Source organism: Fistularia commersonii, chromosome 18 (genome assembly GCF_037954325.1).
Source record: "Fistularia commersonii isolate RoL2024-O1a breed Wild chromosome 18, RoL_Fcom_v1.0, whole genome shotgun sequence".
In the NCBI taxonomy this organism is placed as follows: Eukaryota; Metazoa; Chordata; class Actinopteri; order Syngnathiformes; family Fistulariidae; genus Fistularia; species Fistularia commersonii.
Genome location: NC_141301.1, coordinates 2303125 through 2320699, shown reverse-complemented (window position 1 = coordinate 2320699; position 17575 = coordinate 2303125). Strand labels below are relative to the sequence as shown.

Genomic DNA, 17575 nt, shown 5'->3' with positions numbered 1-17575 from the left:
TAACTGGCAGGCGCTGAGGAGCGGCGGCGGCGGCTGGGGCTCGGTTGGCGGAACGGGCTTCCCTCCGATCAGAAGCTCGGCGGTTCGATTCCCGTTCACGTGCCAACAGCGTCCTTGGGAGACGATCAGAACCTCAAGCTGCTCCATCTTCTCCTACCTGAGTTCTCTATAGGTTCTCCTACCTCGGTTGTTTCCATGTTCTCCTCCCTGGGTTGGACAGGTTCTCCTTCCTGGGTTCTCCATGGTCTATTTGTTTGGGTTCTCTCCATGTTCTCCTACTTGGGTTCTCCTTGTTCTTCTACCTCACTTATTTACATGTTCTCCAATCTGAGTTCTCTATAAGTTCTCCTTACTTGGGTTCTCCTTGTTCCCCTGCCTTGGTTCTCTCCATGTTCTCCTACTTGGGTTCTCTGCAGGTTTACCTACGCAGGTTCTCCATGGTCTCCTCGTTTGGGTTCTCTCCATGTTCTCCTGCCATGGTTTGACAAGTTCTCCTACCTGAGTTCTTTCCATGTTCTCCAATCTGGGTTACCTAAAGGTTCTCCTTACTTGGGTTTTCCTTGTTCCCCTGCCTCGGTTCACTCCATGTTCTCCTCCTTGGGTCCTCCATGTTCTCCTGCCGTGGTCTGACATGTTCTCCTATCTGGGTTCTCTATGGGTTCTCCTACTCGGGTTCTCCTTGTTCCCCTGCCTCGGTTCTCTCCATGTTCTCCTACTTGAGTTCTCTGCAGGTTTACCTACCCAGGTTCTCCATAGTCTCTTTGTTTGGGTTCTCTCCATGTTCTCCGACTTGGGTTCTCCATGTTCTCCTGCCTCATTTATTTACATGTTCTCCAACTTGAGTTCTCTATAGGTTCTCCTTACTTGGGTTCTCCTTGTTCCCCTGCCTCGGTTCACTCCATGTTCTCCTGCCACAGTCTGACATGTTCTCCTCCCTAGGTTGGACATGGTCTTCTGACTGGATTCTCCACGGTCTCTTTGTTTGGGTTCACACCATGTTCTCCTACTTCGGTTCTCCATGTTCTCCTACCTCATTTCTCTACATGTTCTCTAACCTGAGTTCTCGCCATGTTCTCCTATCAGGGTTCCCTATAGGTTCTCCTACTTGGGTTCTCCACGTTCTCCCGCCACGGTTTGACTCGTTCCCCTACCTGAGTTCTCTGCAGGTGTTCCTGCCTGGGTTCTCTGCGTGTTCTTCTTCCCAGGTTCTCCAGGTGTTCCACCCCCTCCTCGAGTGTGTGTGTGTGTGTGTGTGTTCACCGAAGGCTCCAAATTGTCGGACGGTGTGGATGAGAGTGTGTGGTCGGACGTCTCTGTATGTGGCCCATTTGATTGACAGCTGACCTCACACCCCGCCCGGGTGTCAGCTGGCATTACCAAACCTCATCCTCCACACACACACACACACACACACACACACACACAATGGATGAAAGAAGCCTGTATTCCGTTGATCCTTGCTGAACTAATGCCGGGATGGATCGTCAGAGCAGAGATGGATGTAAACATTAACTTCATTTTCATGTAAAATATAAATAAAAAAATTGAACATATGCCTTCCTTCAAGTGCAGCATCTATCTTCTGATGTCCGGTGCCATCTGGGGATAATTACGCCTGTGACCCGAGGGTTTGCCGTAATTGACTTTTCTCAGACGTGCGTCGTACATTCTGGTCTGTCCGGTGGAGACAAAGTCAAACAGCCTATATCTAATGGCGCCGCTCCGCTCGCGTGGCGTTTGACAAATGCTCGACAAGCCGGGGGTCGTTACCAACGGAGGCCGATTTACATCATCGGTTCATCCGGCGGTTTCAGATCTACGTTGTGTATAAACCGGCCTGCGCCTGACGAAGTGTAGTCGTATCGTTTATAACGCGAGACTTAATTGGTTTGTTTTGTTTCTAAGAAGCGGGCGGCGGCGGCGGCGCAGCGGTTAGCGCTTCCGTTGTTCATTGGAGGCTTTCAATTGGCCAGACACGTGAACGAGAGGGCGAATGGTTCCCCTCTCTTTATATCATGTGTGAATGAAAGGGTGAACGTTGTATACTGCTTAATGGTACAATTCTAGTATTATGTGTGAATGAGAGAGTAAATGCGACTTTGTTTCCAGATGGAGTGATTTAGCGGGTGGATGTTGAACGTCACTTTGTCAGTTAGACAAGAAAAACACACACACATCTGCTGCCCCGACTTGGGAGAGTTTGGAAAAAAATCTTGCAAGAGAGAGTATTTTCACGACCATAAGGCGCACCGCACTTAAAGGCGCAGTCTCAGTTATGTGTGCCATTATTGTATTTAACTCACACATAAGGCGCGCCTGATTATAAGGCGCGGGTTTTATATACAATCCACGCCGACACTTCCCCCTTTAATGTTCTCATGGTGTCCGCTAACGTCCGCCTTGCAACAACAACACACACAAGCATACAAGTGTGCGTATTTAAATATAGAGCGGGAGCTAAACTGAGTTTGGTATTCACATTTTTTACCGTTAATTGTCATCAATCGAACCCGTCGAAGTCCTCATCTTCTGTTTCTGATTTGAACAGCTGCGCTAAATCTCCATCAAACATGCCGGGTTCACTTTCTTCACTGTCAGAGTCGCTTTCTGCGCCACGCAGCTCCTCGGAAATGATGTCGGATTTTGCGAAAGCTCGAACAACAGTGCCGGCGGACACGTTAGCCCGAGCATCTACGATCCATTCGCAAATTGTGGCGTAACTCGCCCGGCGCTGCCTTCCACTCTTAGTGAAACCATGGTCTCAAAGAAGACTTTTCGTACCCCGTTGTGCGCATCGCTACCGTGCTGGTCCCCTTCTTCTGCACAGTGTGACTCACCGGGATGTCGAAAGTGAGCAGCACCTCGTCCATGTTAGCGATGTGGCTGGATGTGTTTGTTGGCGATGTTTTCAGGGTCGATAAAACAACGATGTTCTGTATAACGCACATACCTGTTCTTTTATATACAATCAACGCCCACACTTCCCCCTTTAACGTTCTCATGGTGTTCTCTACTACATCCACCTTACAACAACACACACACAGGGCGCACTGCACTATAGGGCGCACTGCACTATAGGGCGCGCCATACATTTTGAAGAAAATCTTAGACTTTTATGTGCGCCTTATAGTTGTGAAAATACAGCATCTGTTTTGTATCTTGTTTTGGAGCATATTTTTGGTCTGCGTATTTTTTCTTAACTCTAGCATGTCACTATGTGACACGTGAATGAGGGGATGAATGGCTGAATGTCTCTAAATGGCATAGGAATGAATGAGAGAGTGAATGGTAGCTTCTCTTGATATCATTTGTGAATGAAAGGCTGAATGTCGCGTGTCTCAATGTGACGTGAGTGAAAGGGCGAATGGTTGTAGGTCTCTGTATGTGGCCCTGCGATTGGTCCAGATTGAAACCCAACTCCCGCCCAATGACCCCTGCGACCCTTAGAGTACAGAAAATAATAAATGAGCGGATCCCCTCAGAAATAGCTCGGCTGCCCGAGATTAGCTAAGATCTCGGCGACGTTCGTCCTGACCTTGAGCGTCCGGACCCGAAGGAACGCGTCGCTTCAAGCCTCCTCCGACGAGGGCGGTTAGTTCTGTTTGATTTGTGTTTGGTCGCCAGTCACGGAACCCCATTCCCCGAAATCACATCACGATAATGGTCTAATCAGCACTAAACGAGCCATGTTACATAAAATCAATGCCCCCTTCCGTCCCTGAATGCAGAATATTTCGGGGTTTCAGGTGAAGCGCCCCCTCCCCGCGAGAGCGGAGGACGCCAAAGGCTTCTTTTTCTGCAAAATTATTTGTTTTGCTGAGCCATCGCGCATCGATTTAAAAGCAGCTGTGAAGACCGAAGGGGCCTTTAGCCACCTTTCTAAGTCCATCGGAAGAGGATTTCGGACGTCTCCTTCCGTTTTCAAGCTCGACTCCTGCGTTTTATCGTCCGAGGGCGTGCGTCCCAGAATCACGACGGCAAAAAATAAAAGTCGTAAACACAAACGGGGGCGCGCGGGGGTTCTCGATGCACCTCCGTTGATGCTGGGAAAAACAGTTCCCGGATGAAACCGGAACCTTTCCGTCAGCCGTCGGCAGAAGCCAGTGGGCTCCCCTGTATTATTCTTGATAGAACGGCACAGAGAACACAACAATACCGGCTTGTTTCCATTTCAGTGGACCTTGGAGCAATAAATGAATAATATATTGAAGACAACTCAGGGGTAAATGAATAAATCTACAGTTGGTGAGTTCCTCTGGGTGTCATCTCGTGGAGCTACAGCACTACCCAATGGAGGGAGGGGGTACTGCACCGAGAGAGAAAGCCAAAAAAAAAACAAAAAAAAAAAACACTCGTCAACGTCCTCCATTTTAATAAATTTTCCAAAAGAAAACACTTATATTTACAGACCTTCGTTTTCCATTCGGACAATTTTGAAATTATTTTCCCTTTACAGAGGAAAAACTGGAAGGGAAAAAAAAAAAGCCTACCCCGAACACCACCGCCACGCTTTGTATTTGCTCTCCATAAATCACAAATAAAACGGCCCGTCTCCATTAGGACGCCACCGCGGGAGGAGCGCGGCCGACCCGTCGCGGCCGGGGATAATTCCCGTCGGACATTTTCAAAAAAAAAAAAAGAAAAGCATCATATCAGGGGTTTAATGTTAATGTGTCACAAGCAGCCAGAGGTGGAGACATCAGGCTCTGCAACTGCAGGCAGGCCCAGACCGGGGGCTCCACGGCTGACAGCCGAGGCCAGGTGAATAATTGTCCGTGGCATCTTATTACATTGCTGGCATGATCTGATTTACTCCGGCGGGCAAACAGTGGGAATAGACCCGGTGTCATTGAGGGTATTGAATTAACGAGGTTTACGCACAAATGGACCTCACACTGACAGCAGATACATCACGCGGGATTGAAGAGAATCACCGTGTTGTTGTGATTACTGCTGTGCTCGCCTCATTACGCCATGTATCAGCTAATACGCGCCGCTCTCCACCATTACGTATCCCTCCCATATGGGAGTGAACTTGAATTTCCAAGTGTGAAGACATGATTTACAAACCCATTACAATCCGCAACCTCGGTGATCAGGAGAAGGGCGACGTGGGGATTTATATTCCACTTCTTGCGCCAGCAGTTGAAAATGCATTTCCTGTTTAGACACGGAGGTTTTCCATGTTTACGGATGAAAGTGGTTTTCTCTGTGATGTCGCTGGCAGTCCCAGTCAAAGAGCGGCCCCTTCAGTGTTATCTCATCTCGCAAAACTCAAAGCATCTGGGTCAGAAACAAGGAGGACGAACTTTACTCTAAAGCTGGAAACAACTCGCTAACATCAATTAAATGTAAAGATACAAGTTGGCATTCACAACTGTGCGCAGATACTGCATTTTTACCACTAAAACCATGTCAAACAACTACTATAATAGTCAAAAAATCACGTCGGTATGTCTTAATACGCAAATGAAGAGGGTGTCTTTATTTGTACTACAAATATATTCAGTGGTTGATAATGTACATCCAATGATTACATTGTATTTCGCTTCCAGTTTGCACATTTTTTGTACAGTTTTCATGCTGAATAACCCCAGTATTTTATTTTAAGATACCTTTTTCAGTTTCTTCCATCAAACCAAAAAAATATCGTTTAAATCCGTGCGATATTCAAGACGGTCACTTGAAAACTACATTTCCCGTGAGCACCAAAGCACCTTCTGCGAGGAATCGTAATCTGATTGGTCGTCGGCTCTCCCGCGTGACCAAATCGGACGTATGGGCGTAAGCCCTAACCAGGAAGTGACAACAACAGAAAATGACACAACGTGAAAGTCAAGTCAAAGCTAAACCAGATAGAAAACAACTATAAGTGTGTGAATTTACATTCACGCCGGTCGTCGCTAGATGTTCTTTTCGCTGTAAAGTCGCCGGAAGCGTCGGTTTGTATTTAAGATGCTTCACGCTGCGACTAAAACGCTTTCTGCTGCGGCGCCGTCATGTGTGCGATGTTATTGTCAGAAGAGCCCCCGGAAGCTGAGGGTGTCCGAAGCAGCTTCGGGTGCAGGAGTCGGAGAAAATGTCAAAGTGCAGGTAACTCCGACATTTATGCAGAATAATAACCCGCCTCAGATCATTTTAAAATGCAAGATCTAAGTGGGTCACCTGTAAAAAGACACGAGATCGCATTGCATGTTGTTCATTTACAAGACTTACCAAGTAGTACTCTTAGCAATGACTTGATGTGTAATGACCAGGTGCTTTTTCTTTAAATATTATTTGAAAAGACGGGTAGGAATGCACAATTTAGCAGTTCAAGTGCCATGTCCGGGAAAAGATATTAATCTAGGAGAATTAGGAATTAGCTGATAAGTTAAACTGAAGGTTGTGTTCATTCAAAAATAGCCGACGGGGCACGAAATGTCCAACAATAGTGAAAAGAAATAAAGACGTCTGTGTCGGCTGAGGGCCGTATGCTTGTTTTTAGACGTTACAGGAAGACACGCCGGCACAGAAAACACTGCACAACGGCCTTTTGTGTCCCTCAGTGAATCACTGGTCGAATTATTCTCCGTGACCGTCGTGACACACGGCGCTTTCAGTCGATCGAAAGTCAAGCAAGGTTGTTTTCTCGAAAAACCGGGACGGGAAGCGTCCCCGGTCCCCGGTTCCTCTCACGTGGATGTGAGGCGTGTTTGTCCTCGCCGTCAAGGAGGGTGATCGGGTTTGTGTGGTTCATTGTGTGACCGTGATTCCAGCTAAGCTGCAGGGTTGATCCTCGGCGATCCATAGAAAACACCGGTTTGTGTTTCCTCCATGTGTTTGGATTGTTGGAGGAAACCAAGAGAATCAAACCTTCTTGCTGTGAGGCGGAAGAGCAAACCACCGCGCCGCCGCACCGACCAGATTCCCATCGGCAACATCAACGCTGGGCGTAAACCAGAAGATTTTCATGGTTGCAGACTTTAAACTGCAAGTCCAGGAGGAAGTGTCTTACTGGCGCGGCGGCGCATCCCGTCATGTCATGTTAGGTATAAAACCGGTAATCCGAGCTGTTTTAAATCAGTCTTAGGACAATCCCAAGTCTTTTACGGTGACAGAACACAATCAACGACCAATAGATGAGCTCGAACTGAACCCAGTAGACAAACAATCCCCGGAGCGCCATCGGCGGCGGAGACGGTGTTTGTCGGCGGCGTGGATGATCGGGAACGGCGAAGGACGTCCCGATCGGTCGGAAAGACGAGCTGTGGGCAGAACATCGGTGAAAGAACTGAGTTGTCGTCTCGTAAACAGTGATCCTGCAAGATCTCAGCTGATGTAAAATCACTGTGAGACAAGGCTGAGGCTAAAAACTTAAAAAATTGCTTGTAGATGTGATATTTTTCCACAAGTCTTTCCCAAGTCTTCAGATGTATGGGTAGCTTTCGACCCTTTTGAGATTTAAAATGAATTAACACGGCATATAACGTTTTTTTTTTTTGAATCAATGAACAATAGCAGAGACAACAAAATTACATTTATGCATGTAACAAAACATTTTGAAGTCCGGAAAAAAGATGTTCGATTGAAGGTTACTTTTAAGCGAAATACTCAATATCTATTTGTATTTATGAAAAGACAAACTTAAATTAAGCATTGGCAGCAAACCACGATGCCGCCTTCTCTCTGTGCGCCGTCATTCTTTTACTGGCGTGTGCAGAAAACAACAAAAATACAAAAATTTAAATTGACATTTTAAAAATGAACAAACTCAAATAAAATACATTTTAACAAAATACTCGCTTATTATTTTCAAAAGCCCGCATCGGAAGGATGAAAGAGACGCCAAAAACCTCAAATTTTGAACTCCGCCTTTACCTCTTGCTGGGAATGTTCAAATCTTTGTAGTTAACAGTTAAGACAATTTATATTTCATTGTATTTCTTATTCGTCCTCCTTCCTACTACTATCTATTCTGTTTTTACTTGAAACTCTGGCACAACAATTTCCTTCGGGATAAATAAAGTTGTTCTCATCTCTACCTGCCTCCCGCCCTCCAACAAATCCCCCCAGAAACGTTTAAATCTGCGCTTCTGAACACCGATTCTGCGTCCGTCCCCCCGCAGGGCTGGGTCCGCTCCGTCCGACAGCAGAAAGCCAACCTCTTCCTGGACGTGAACGACGGGAGCTCTCTGCGCTCCTTGCAAGTGGTCGCCGGCCCGGAGCTGAACCGCCCGTGAGTGCGCCGCTCTTGACGCCACGCGTGAATGTCGGCCGCCGTGGAAACGCCGTCCCGTCTCTCCCTTTTCTCCGCCGCCGAAAGGTCGCTGACTTTCGGCTGCGCCGTGGAGGTCACCGGCGTCCTGGAGAAGAGCCCGCGTCCCAAGCAGCCGGTGGAGCTGCAAGCCGGGGACATCCGAGTCGTCGGCGAGTGTAACCCCGTGGTGAGGACGTCTTCCCGGAGGGGGGGACGGAAGAAGCCGCCGCCGCCGCCGCCGCGTCGTATTCACCTTTTCTTCATCCCCCGCGCAGGATTTTCCGTTCAAAATCAAGGAGCGCCACGGGCCGGAGTATCTCCGCCAGTTCCCGCATTTGCGATGCAGGACCAACGTCTTCAGCTCGTTGCTGAGAGTGCGGAGCGAAGCCGCCGCCGCCGTCCAGTCCTTCTTCAAGGTGAGACAGAGGAGAGGCGCTAACGGGACGCGGCGCCAGCCTGGCGTTCTTTTCTGACTTTTTGTTCCCGCAGGAGAACGGCTTCGTGCATATTCACACTCCCGTCATCACCTCGAATGACTGCGAGGGGGCCGGCGAGCTTTTTCAGATTCAGGTGAGCTCTCTACTAATCCCCAACAGGAAGTCACACTTTTTAAATCAATCCTTTTGGATATGTAAGCGCACACACACACACACACACACACACACAGCTAACACCTCCAAGCCACTGCTGAAACTCGGAGCCGTCCTTCCAGCCTCCGTGCACGGAGGACGAGGAGGATCCGCACTTTTTCTCCGTCCCGGCTTTCCTGACGGTGTCGGGCCAGCTCCACCTGGAGGTGATGTCCGGGTGAGGCGGACGTGTTTTCGGATCGACCGTCACACACTCTCCAAGCGTTCGCCGCCTGATCCTGTTTTTTTTTTTTTTTCTCCCTCCGTCCCCGCAGCGCTTTCACCCGCGCCTACGCTTTCGGACCCACCTTTCGCGCCGAGAACTCGCAAAGCAGGCGCCACCTGGCCGAGTTCTACATGGTGGAGGCCGAGCTGGCGTTCACGCGCTCCCTGGAGTGCCTCACCCAGGTACGGGAGACGTCGCTTCAAAAAAAAAAAAAAAAAAACAAAATAACCCGACCGTCAAGGTTTAATCATCGAGCCAGACTTTACCCGGCGCAGGTCATGGAGGACGCGGTGAAATCGGTGGCGGCGCGCCTCCTGGACAGCTGCGCCGAAGACGTGGATTTATTCCACAGTCACGTGGCGCCCGGACACAAGGTGAGCGCCGGAGCGCAACGGGCGGCGTGACCCGCGGGTGCGGCGCCAGCGCCTCAACTCCCCTCCCTGTCTGTATTTGCACGCCGCAAGGACACGGTGGACGCCATGCTGAAGAGGAAATTCCCCGTGTGAGTCGGCCGTCGACGGTAAGCGAGATCATCGGTGAGCTCCGCCTCGCGCGGAGCCTGACGGCGGGACGGGTTTGCTTCCAGGATCAGCTACAGGGAGGCCGTGGACATCCTGAGCGGCAGCTCGCAGACGTTCGCCTTCCCGACGCACGTGAGTTCACGTCCCCGCGCCGCCGTCCCGCCGCGAAGCTCCGCCCTCACGCGGCTCCTCCGCCCTCCTCCTCCTCCTCCGCAGTGGGGCTGCGACCTTCAGACCGAGCACGAGAAGTTCCTGGTCAAACATTGCGGCGACGTGCCCGTGTTCGTCACTGATTATCCCTACGACCTCAAACCGTTCTACGCCAGGGACAACCGGGACGCCCCCGATCACACGGTGAGTCCCGGCGCCGTTCCGAGAAACCCGGGCGCGAATCAATGATTGATTGGGTTTGCGCGGCAGGCGGCGGCGGTGGACCTCCTCGTGCCGGGAGTCGGGGAGCTCTGCGGGGGGTCGCTGAGGGAGGAGAGGCCCGATCTGCTCCGCGCTCGTCTGGAGGGGTAAGAACGCCACGCGCATCGTAAATAAGATGACGAATCACAAAGCGGGTGTCCGAGAACGCTTTCCGCCCTCTTCCAGATGATCCAGCGGCGAGGACGTGACTGGGAGGGACGGGCACAAATGATGCTAATCAAGCTAATAATAGCGGTAGCGCTAACACTTGCGTGCTAATAAGATAAGATAAGATAAGATAAGATAAGATAAGATAAGAACGACTTTATTTATCCCGAAGGAAATTGTTGTGCCAGAGTTTCAAGCAAAACCTAACAATAATAGATAATAGTAGGAAGGAGGGAGAATAAGAAATACAATGAAATATACATAAAATGGTAGCCGAAATGCTACAACAGTTTTGGCATCAACGATCAATTTCCGCCGCTTCTCGTTGCGTTAAAGTTTGGAAAAGTTGTCGATCCTCATCCGTAATCTTGGAATCATCTTGGAATCATCTCTGATATTTTTATTTTGAATAATATTCTGCCCCTCTCATGTGTTGAGCTTCATCGCAGCAAGCAGATCCATGTAGCGCCGATGCAAACCCCAATATTTCAACCTGTGTTTTCACCAGCGTTGTTATTAGATGGAGAATCGGTGTCCCGCAGAAGGTTCCAGAACCAGCCGCAATGAACGAAAATCTTTATTATTTATATGTATATGCATTTACACTTTAAAACCACACTGTTATTAAGCTGGTTAGCATCTTCCTCTGCTGCTTAGGGTCAGAGCCAGATACCATAAAAGGTTCTGACCCTCACAGCAGGGGTTAAAATTAATTAAAAACCTTCACGGATAATTCACACAAGCACAATACCGAGTAGCCATCGGTTGCCGTTGTGAAACGACCAATCAGAGCACAGGATACAGGACACCACGCTCCGGTTGGTCGCCACCCTAGAAAATGCTTAGTTTAGCATAAAAATAAATGTGCACTGCAAAAACATGAGAAATCAATCGGATTAAAACAGGAAAAAATCTGCGATACAATGAGAACGGGAAAGGTGAAGGCGCGATATGGCGAAGGACAGCTGTTCTTTTATAACTAAAGGCACTAATACTGATGTTTCTGTTTTTTCAGAGCTGGATTGGTTGACGCCTACAGCTGGTAAGAAATGAAAACAAAAAAACACTGATACGTTTGTTTGTTAGCTTTAGCGCCGATCCTTGCTGTCACTGGACGAAAGGCGAGCGAGTTCGCCGGCCTCTTTGGACACTCGTCTTCGGAAAAACAAAAAATCCAGTCAGGGTTGTCGTAAAACGCACCGATTAAGATCTCTGCGTCCTTTAGCGACCAGACGGGTCTTTACAAATGAGCGAAACGGAAAGGAAACCCGGTGAAAAGCTGACGTCACGTTTGCTGGCAGGTATCTGGACCTGAGGACCTTCGGCTCCGTCCCTCACGGAGGCTTCGGGATGGGTTTCGAACGGTATCTGCAGTACGTCCTCGGCGTGGAGAACATCAAGGATGTGATTCCTTTCCCCCGATTCGCCCGTTCGTGCACGCTGTGAATCCCAGTTGGAGTGTGTGTGTGTGTGTCCGTCATCGAATAAACAGTTTTCCACACCGTGTCCCTTTTTGTTTGTTTATCCTAAATTATCACACACGGATTATTGGTAGTTTAGGTGACAGGAAGTGGAGTTTCCTCCAAACATGGAGCTCCAGAGCAGCTTTGAGCTCTTAAAACTCCAACATCCTGTAGAAAGTTCCCAGTTAAGGAAGTTCGTGTTACAGAATGCAACTGCCTGCACAATGACAGTTAAGGAAAAATCGTGATTCTTGGTTTGATCCTGATAGGGGGGACCTTGGAGTTGGAGTCTCCGTGTTCTTCCCGTATCTGCGTGGGGTTCCTCAGGGTTCTCCGGGTTCCTCCCACATGCAGGAGGTTCACTGAAGACCCTAAACGGTAGTGAAGTTCGGATGAGAGGGTGAAACCTGTCACCCTAACACTTTTTGATGTTACTCACCTGGCGGGTTGCAGTACCTCATCTCACCACTAGATGGCGCACTTTCCCCATCTCACCCACTCACGGCTCTTAATTGGGTCACCGCAGGGGGAAAAGAAAAGGTGCGTCGACGCGCGTACGTTTTATCAACACGGACGTCAAAACACGCACGGCGCGAACGCTCCACTACACACGCGTTTCCGGAATCCCTGACTTATAAACAACAACACAACCAGAGCAACTTCCGGTTTAACGCATGCATTGGAAATAAAGAAATGCGCGCTTTGTCGTTGGGAGAAACTTGGAGATTGATTTTCTTGCAAAGAGGCGTGTGTATGTCTGTGTGTGTGTGGGTGGGTGGGTGGGGAGGGGGGGTGTTTGTCACACACACACACACACACACACACACGCACACACACTCATCCCGGCGCGGCCCATCCCTCGCCCTGCGCGGTGGGCGTGGTGAGAGTTGGGAAAACAAACTGCAGTCACACTGTGATACTTCCTCACCCCGCATCACTCCACTTTTCGGCAGCTCGCCGTGCGTGGCCTCCCCCCCCCTCCCCTCTCCCCTCTCCCGCAGTGAAGTTGCGTCCTTTTTTTTTTCCACCCTTTCGAGAATTATTCTTTTTTTTTTTTTTTTTTTTCTCGCGTTAGTCTCCTCATTCCTTCAACGCGGAGCGGGATTTTACGCGCAGCGCGTTTTTTTTTTGCGGGGAACGACAGCCGCCACCGCCGCCGCTGAGTACTACTTTTCTTTTTTTTATTTTTGTTTTTTTCTTGTGTGTGTGTGTGTTTTTGATTTTTTAAATGGGGGACACACACTACGCCGGGTGGGGGCTCACACCAACGGCGCAGTGAGCCGCCCAGAGCCGCCATGCAGCACTGACGGGGGCCCGGGAGGTTTGCGAGAGGCAGCGACACTCAAACACACTCACTCATACACACGCAAACACACACACACTCTCACTCACACACGCATACACACCGACGACCATGAGCGGCGGAGAGATCATCCTCCAGGGCTGGCTGAGGAAGTCCCCACCGGAGAAGAAGCTGCGGAGATACGTAAGTCGGTCGCAGAGAACCTCGTGTGTGTGTGTGTGTGTGTGTGTGTGTGTGTGTGTGTGTGTGCGTGTGTGTGTGTGTGTTTGGACTCCGACGTGCTCCTCAGCATCTCTGGTCTGGGTTCGGAGATCCAGCAGGTGCATCCCTCCACCAGTGTGTGTGTGTGTGTGTGTGTGTGTGTGTGTGAGGACATATCACATGACCACACAGGGTCCAAAGCAACAGGGGTTTTGGAGATATAGTTGTTGGACTTCAACCTGGATGGTCACCCAATGCAGGGGTGAGGAAGGTGTGTGTGTGTGTGTGTGTGTGTGTGTGTGAGGTGGGTCCTATGACAACAAGAGGATGCAAAGCCAGTGAAAAACCGCAACAGCTGTTGATAATTTGTGACCAAACAGCTCCAGGACGCACACACTAACTGACGTGATGGTATCACGGTGAGGTCACGCCTGCCGGAGCGCCGCCGCCGCCGCCGCCGCTGAGGCCCCATCCTGGCGTGGCAGCAAGCGGTGGGCGGCTCGGCCCGGTAAGCCAAAGCCGCCCCGCAGCCCCTCGCCGGGCGGAGGGGCGGGGTGGGGTGGGGGGGGCAAGGAGCGGCTCAGATAATAGGATTTATGGAGGCCGATAGAACCATGAGACAATCTCCTATAAATACAGCTGTCCACTGTTTATGCGCGGTGTTTCGTTACCCGTCCTCGCCGTTTCCCCGCGAGCTGAATTTACCATGATGTCATCCGTGTTTCGTTTTGGAAATCCATCCTTGAATGTCTTCAAAATGACCCCTCCACCCCCCCCCCCTTCTTCATTGTCCTCCACTTAAAGCCGGCTAATATTTACACAGAGACCGCGGCGGTCAGCGTGGAGCGGCAGCTGCGAGCGTTCTGCGGAAAAACCTGCTCACTTCTCAGCAATATGGCATAAACAACAGGGTGGAGGTGGGGTGAAGCATAATGGAGATAATATAACGGCCCGTCCTCCGGCAGAAGGGGCCGCGACGGCGGGATTCGTCGTCGACGACGGCGAGCGCGTCGCAGCGTCCCAGGGCTTTTTACGTTTGCTCTCTCAAGGTGTGTTTTTGCGTTCCACCCGGACGGGTCATTCTCTTGGAATGAACGGAGGAGGAGAGGAATGCGTGGTGTCAAAACGTCACGCCGTTTTTTTTTTTTTTCGGAGTCCCTTCTTTTCCCGAATCGCTCCCCGAGAAGAGAAGCGTGACCCCCCCCACCCCCTCCTCCCTGCTTCGATGGGCCCGACATGCAAATCATATGTAAAGTCGGTCGCGGCAGTTTAAGCCTGAATGCGAGACAGGAGACGACATGTTAGCGGCGGGTGGTTTACACAATTAACTACCAGTGACCGACTTTTTCTCTCTCGCTCTCTCTCTCTCCGAAACACATGACAACATAAACTTTTCTGCGCTCCCCCTTCTTCCCTCCCGCCCCCTCGCCTTCCAAAGCATCAGCAACACAGCAGACATGTGTTGTCACATGTCTGCTGTGTCACGGTTTAATGTTGTCAAGCCACTGAATTACTCCCTTGATTGGAGGCTTGATTTTTCATGTGTGTGTGTGTGTGTCTGTCTATCTGTGTGTGTGTGTGTGTGTTCCACCCCCCTCCACCCCCAACCTGTGCCCTTGCGGTGTTTTTAGGTGAAGTGCCCTTCCCTCGCCCCCTTACTTGTATGCTTTTGTTGAACAACATCCAGAAAAAGCAAAGAGGGGCCGGGGGAGAAAAAAAAAGAACAAACTGATCCGGCTCGGATTCGACTCCGCATCATTTTACTCGTCCCACGGCGTCGTCACGCTCGCATCTCGTACTACGACGCGTACCGTTCCTGTTGACAGGGCGTAGAGAAAACACATTTCCAAATCCGACGTTCTCCCACGCTCGGGGGCGTCTTTCCCCTCGTCCCCCCGCCGTCCCGGCCGCCGGGTCCCGACAACTTACGGCGTGTCTGCTCACATACGGCCAATTGTCACATTCCAGACAGATCCTATCGCGGGATGCTAGCCGCTGCTTTTGCTTTCTCCCTCCCGCCCCGGTGTTTTCAAAGGCCCTTCGCCGTCTCGCCCCCGTTCTTTTTTTTTTTTTTTGTGCCGGGACGGGACGGTGGGGGTTAGAGGCTGTGTTTTTTAAGGTGGAGCCGCAGCCTGTGTCCCACTGTCAGCTGCCGCGGTCTGCTGTTGTTTTGCAGAGGGCGGGAGGGGGGGGTTTGGGAAGTCCTTGCCCTCAGAGGTCAACTGAGAACGCCTCCTAGTTCCTGCTTTGACAGACACCCGGCACTCACACAGACGTTCTGCTTGTTCCACTTTGTACGTAGGGGGCCCTAATATGGGCCTTTCACCAGGTTTTATATAGTTTGGCTGGAGAGAAAAAAAAAGGGGGATCGCGCCGATAGCTAATGGCGTAACACTGCGCCCGTCGGATATTTTGGGTGTTGCTTAATCTGTGTACTGTTTTTAAAGAGTCACGTTGAAAAAGCACTTTTCTCCTCTTCTTGTTGTTGTCCGAGCTGAAAAACGGGGGGAAGAAAAACTTCCCATCTGATTAAAAAGCTCCACGCCCGGCTCACGTCGGCGGATTAACCCGAGTAACCGAATAACGTGGGGCTTTTTTTTTTTTTTTTTTTTTTTTTTTTTTTTTTTTTTTTTTTTTGGAATTATGACGCGGCACCATTTTCGGGAGCGACTTCACGGTGGAGTGAAAAGTAGTTGCACAAAAAAACAAAAAAACACTTAGTCATCATTTTCCCATTGCGCTCCGAGGAGGTCGGAGTCATTTGTCTCTCACGCATGCAAAAAAAAAAAAACGAAAAAAATCTCTATATTTGGACTTTTTTTTTTTTTTCTAAGAGATAAACGGACATTGTTTTCCACAAAATCCTGAATCAAAAGCCAAATGGTTTGTAAACGCCAGATGACCTCCTCAGGATGGAGGAAATCGAAAGTGTAAGAGAAGCGAAAGCGCGGGGCCGTGTTCTGGTATTATGGTCTGTCGAAATATATTTCCAAATTAAAGTCAGCTGGACTAATGTGATTTTTTTTGTTTTCCCGTACTTAACATGGGTAGTTCCATGTCAGGGGTGAAGGAAAGGTGTAGAAGAGCAGCCATGTTGTCTGGTTTGGAGATGGTTTGGACAGAGGAGGGATGGTGAAGAACTGCCAGGCAGGAGGTTTGGAAGAAGACCAAAAACGAGATGTATGGACGACGGGAAAGAAGACAGGAAGTTAGCTGGTGTGAGAGAAGAGGGTAGATGATCGGCTGTGGTGGCCCCTGAAGGGAGCAGCCCAATGGAGAAGAAGTCCACAAGCAGCGACGGCTCCCAGGGGTCATCACGGTCACTTTCCCGGCCGACGTAACCCTCGCCAGACGTTAAACAAACGTTTACCGCGCGACATTTGGCCGATTTGTGGCCTGTTATGCAGCTTCCGCCACGGATGAGCATCTTCTGCGACATCGAGCTGCTGGGGAGTTGCTCCTCTGGAAGCTAATGGACTATGCGGTTGTTCATGCTTACGTTTCCCTAGAGTGCTTTAAGTGACGTTGTAAAAGTTGTGTACCTTCTTGCGTACCGTACCTTCTGGCAATCTATCGTTCTGATGTGACACCGATTGCGAGTTGTATGCTCTTCCCGTATTGTTTGGAAATTGGAACGTCACTCGGCCGCTTGGTAAACATCACGGACACTTACTTGTAGGAGCAGGGAAGGGCCTACGAAAGCTAAGCGGTCCTATAAGACGAGCGAGAAGGTTCTGGGTTCTCGCCTAGCGGTGAGACGGGTTCCTGCATGGACAGGAGGGAAGAGGAGGAGGCTCCCGGTTGCGGTGAAGTTTCCCCTTTGGAAGCAACTGGACTTTGCAGTTGTGGATGCTAACGTTTAGCTGAAGCGCTATCAGTGAAGCTAGAGGAGGTGTGTACCCTCTGGCTTTTTTCTTGTTGTCGCAACTGGACTTGAATCGTTTGGCCCCTCGTGCGAGAGGCCTCTTCGCTGTTTCAGAACGGAGAAGCAAGTCCAGTTGCCGCAACGAGAAGATTTCGACAAGAATTCTCCATGACCGAGATGACATGTACCTTCTGGCGTACTCTCAGTATTTCATGACGACAGCGATGCTACTTATGTGACGCCGGTTGCGAGTTGCACGTCCTTCTCCTGTCGTTCGGAAACGGGAACGTCGGTCGGTCGTTTGGTAAACATCGCGGCCTCTTCCTGGTCGGAGCAGGGCTCCGGGAAAAGGACCTGCAGAAGCTAAGCGGTCCTATTCATGGAGCAAGAAGGTTCGCGTCCCCTCCTTCCCCTTCGTGTCTCTGTGGACCGATTCGCTCAGGTTCCAGCTAACGAGGTTTTCAACGGAGGGATGTGTCTGCGAGTGTTGAGCACGAACAAGCATTCATCAGTGTTCCCTTCCCCGCTCCCGTCCGTATCGATAGAAGA

General features: G+C 50.2%; 2 protein-coding genes across 6 annotated transcripts in view; both read left to right on the top strand.

Annotated features, from left to right (window-relative positions):
- Positions 1 to 5792: 5792 nt before the first annotated feature.
- nars2 (asparaginyl-tRNA synthetase 2, mitochondrial) lies at positions 5793 to 11695 on the top strand. Of its 4 annotated transcripts, XM_086164651.1 has the most exons (14): positions 5793 to 6093; positions 8109 to 8218; positions 8306 to 8426; positions 8515 to 8655; positions 8729 to 8809; positions 8952 to 9046; positions 9144 to 9276; positions 9370 to 9468; positions 9559 to 9596; positions 9681 to 9747; positions 9832 to 9969; positions 10036 to 10133; positions 11210 to 11236; positions 11496 to 11695. In XM_086164651.1, exons 1-14 carry the CDS (start codon positions 5956 to 5958, stop codon positions 11638 to 11640), a joined length of 1431 nt encoding a protein of 476 aa, XP_086020777.1. In that variant the 5' UTR covers positions 5793 to 5955; the 3' UTR covers positions 11641 to 11695. The 4 variants fall into 4 exon arrangements, 2 of the variants coding, with proteins under 2 accessions (XP_086020777.1, XP_086020776.1); XM_086164650.1 differs by having other exon boundaries at positions 9681 to 9969; XR_015107473.1 differs by having other exon boundaries at positions 5794 to 6093; positions 9354 to 9468; positions 9559 to 9747.
- Positions 11696 to 12671: 976 nt separating this feature from the next.
- The window catches only part of gab2 (GRB2-associated binding protein 2), a 37197-nt gene continuing 32293 nt past the window's right edge, over positions 12672 to 17575 (top strand). For both annotated transcript variants that reach the window (XM_086164912.1, XM_086164911.1), the window contains exon 1: positions 12672 to 13143. In XM_086164912.1, the coding sequence (XP_086021038.1) occupies positions 13072 to 13143 (72 nt within the window). In that variant the 5' untranslated portion in view covers positions 12672 to 13071. The remainder of the gene's footprint in view (positions 13144 to 17575) is intronic.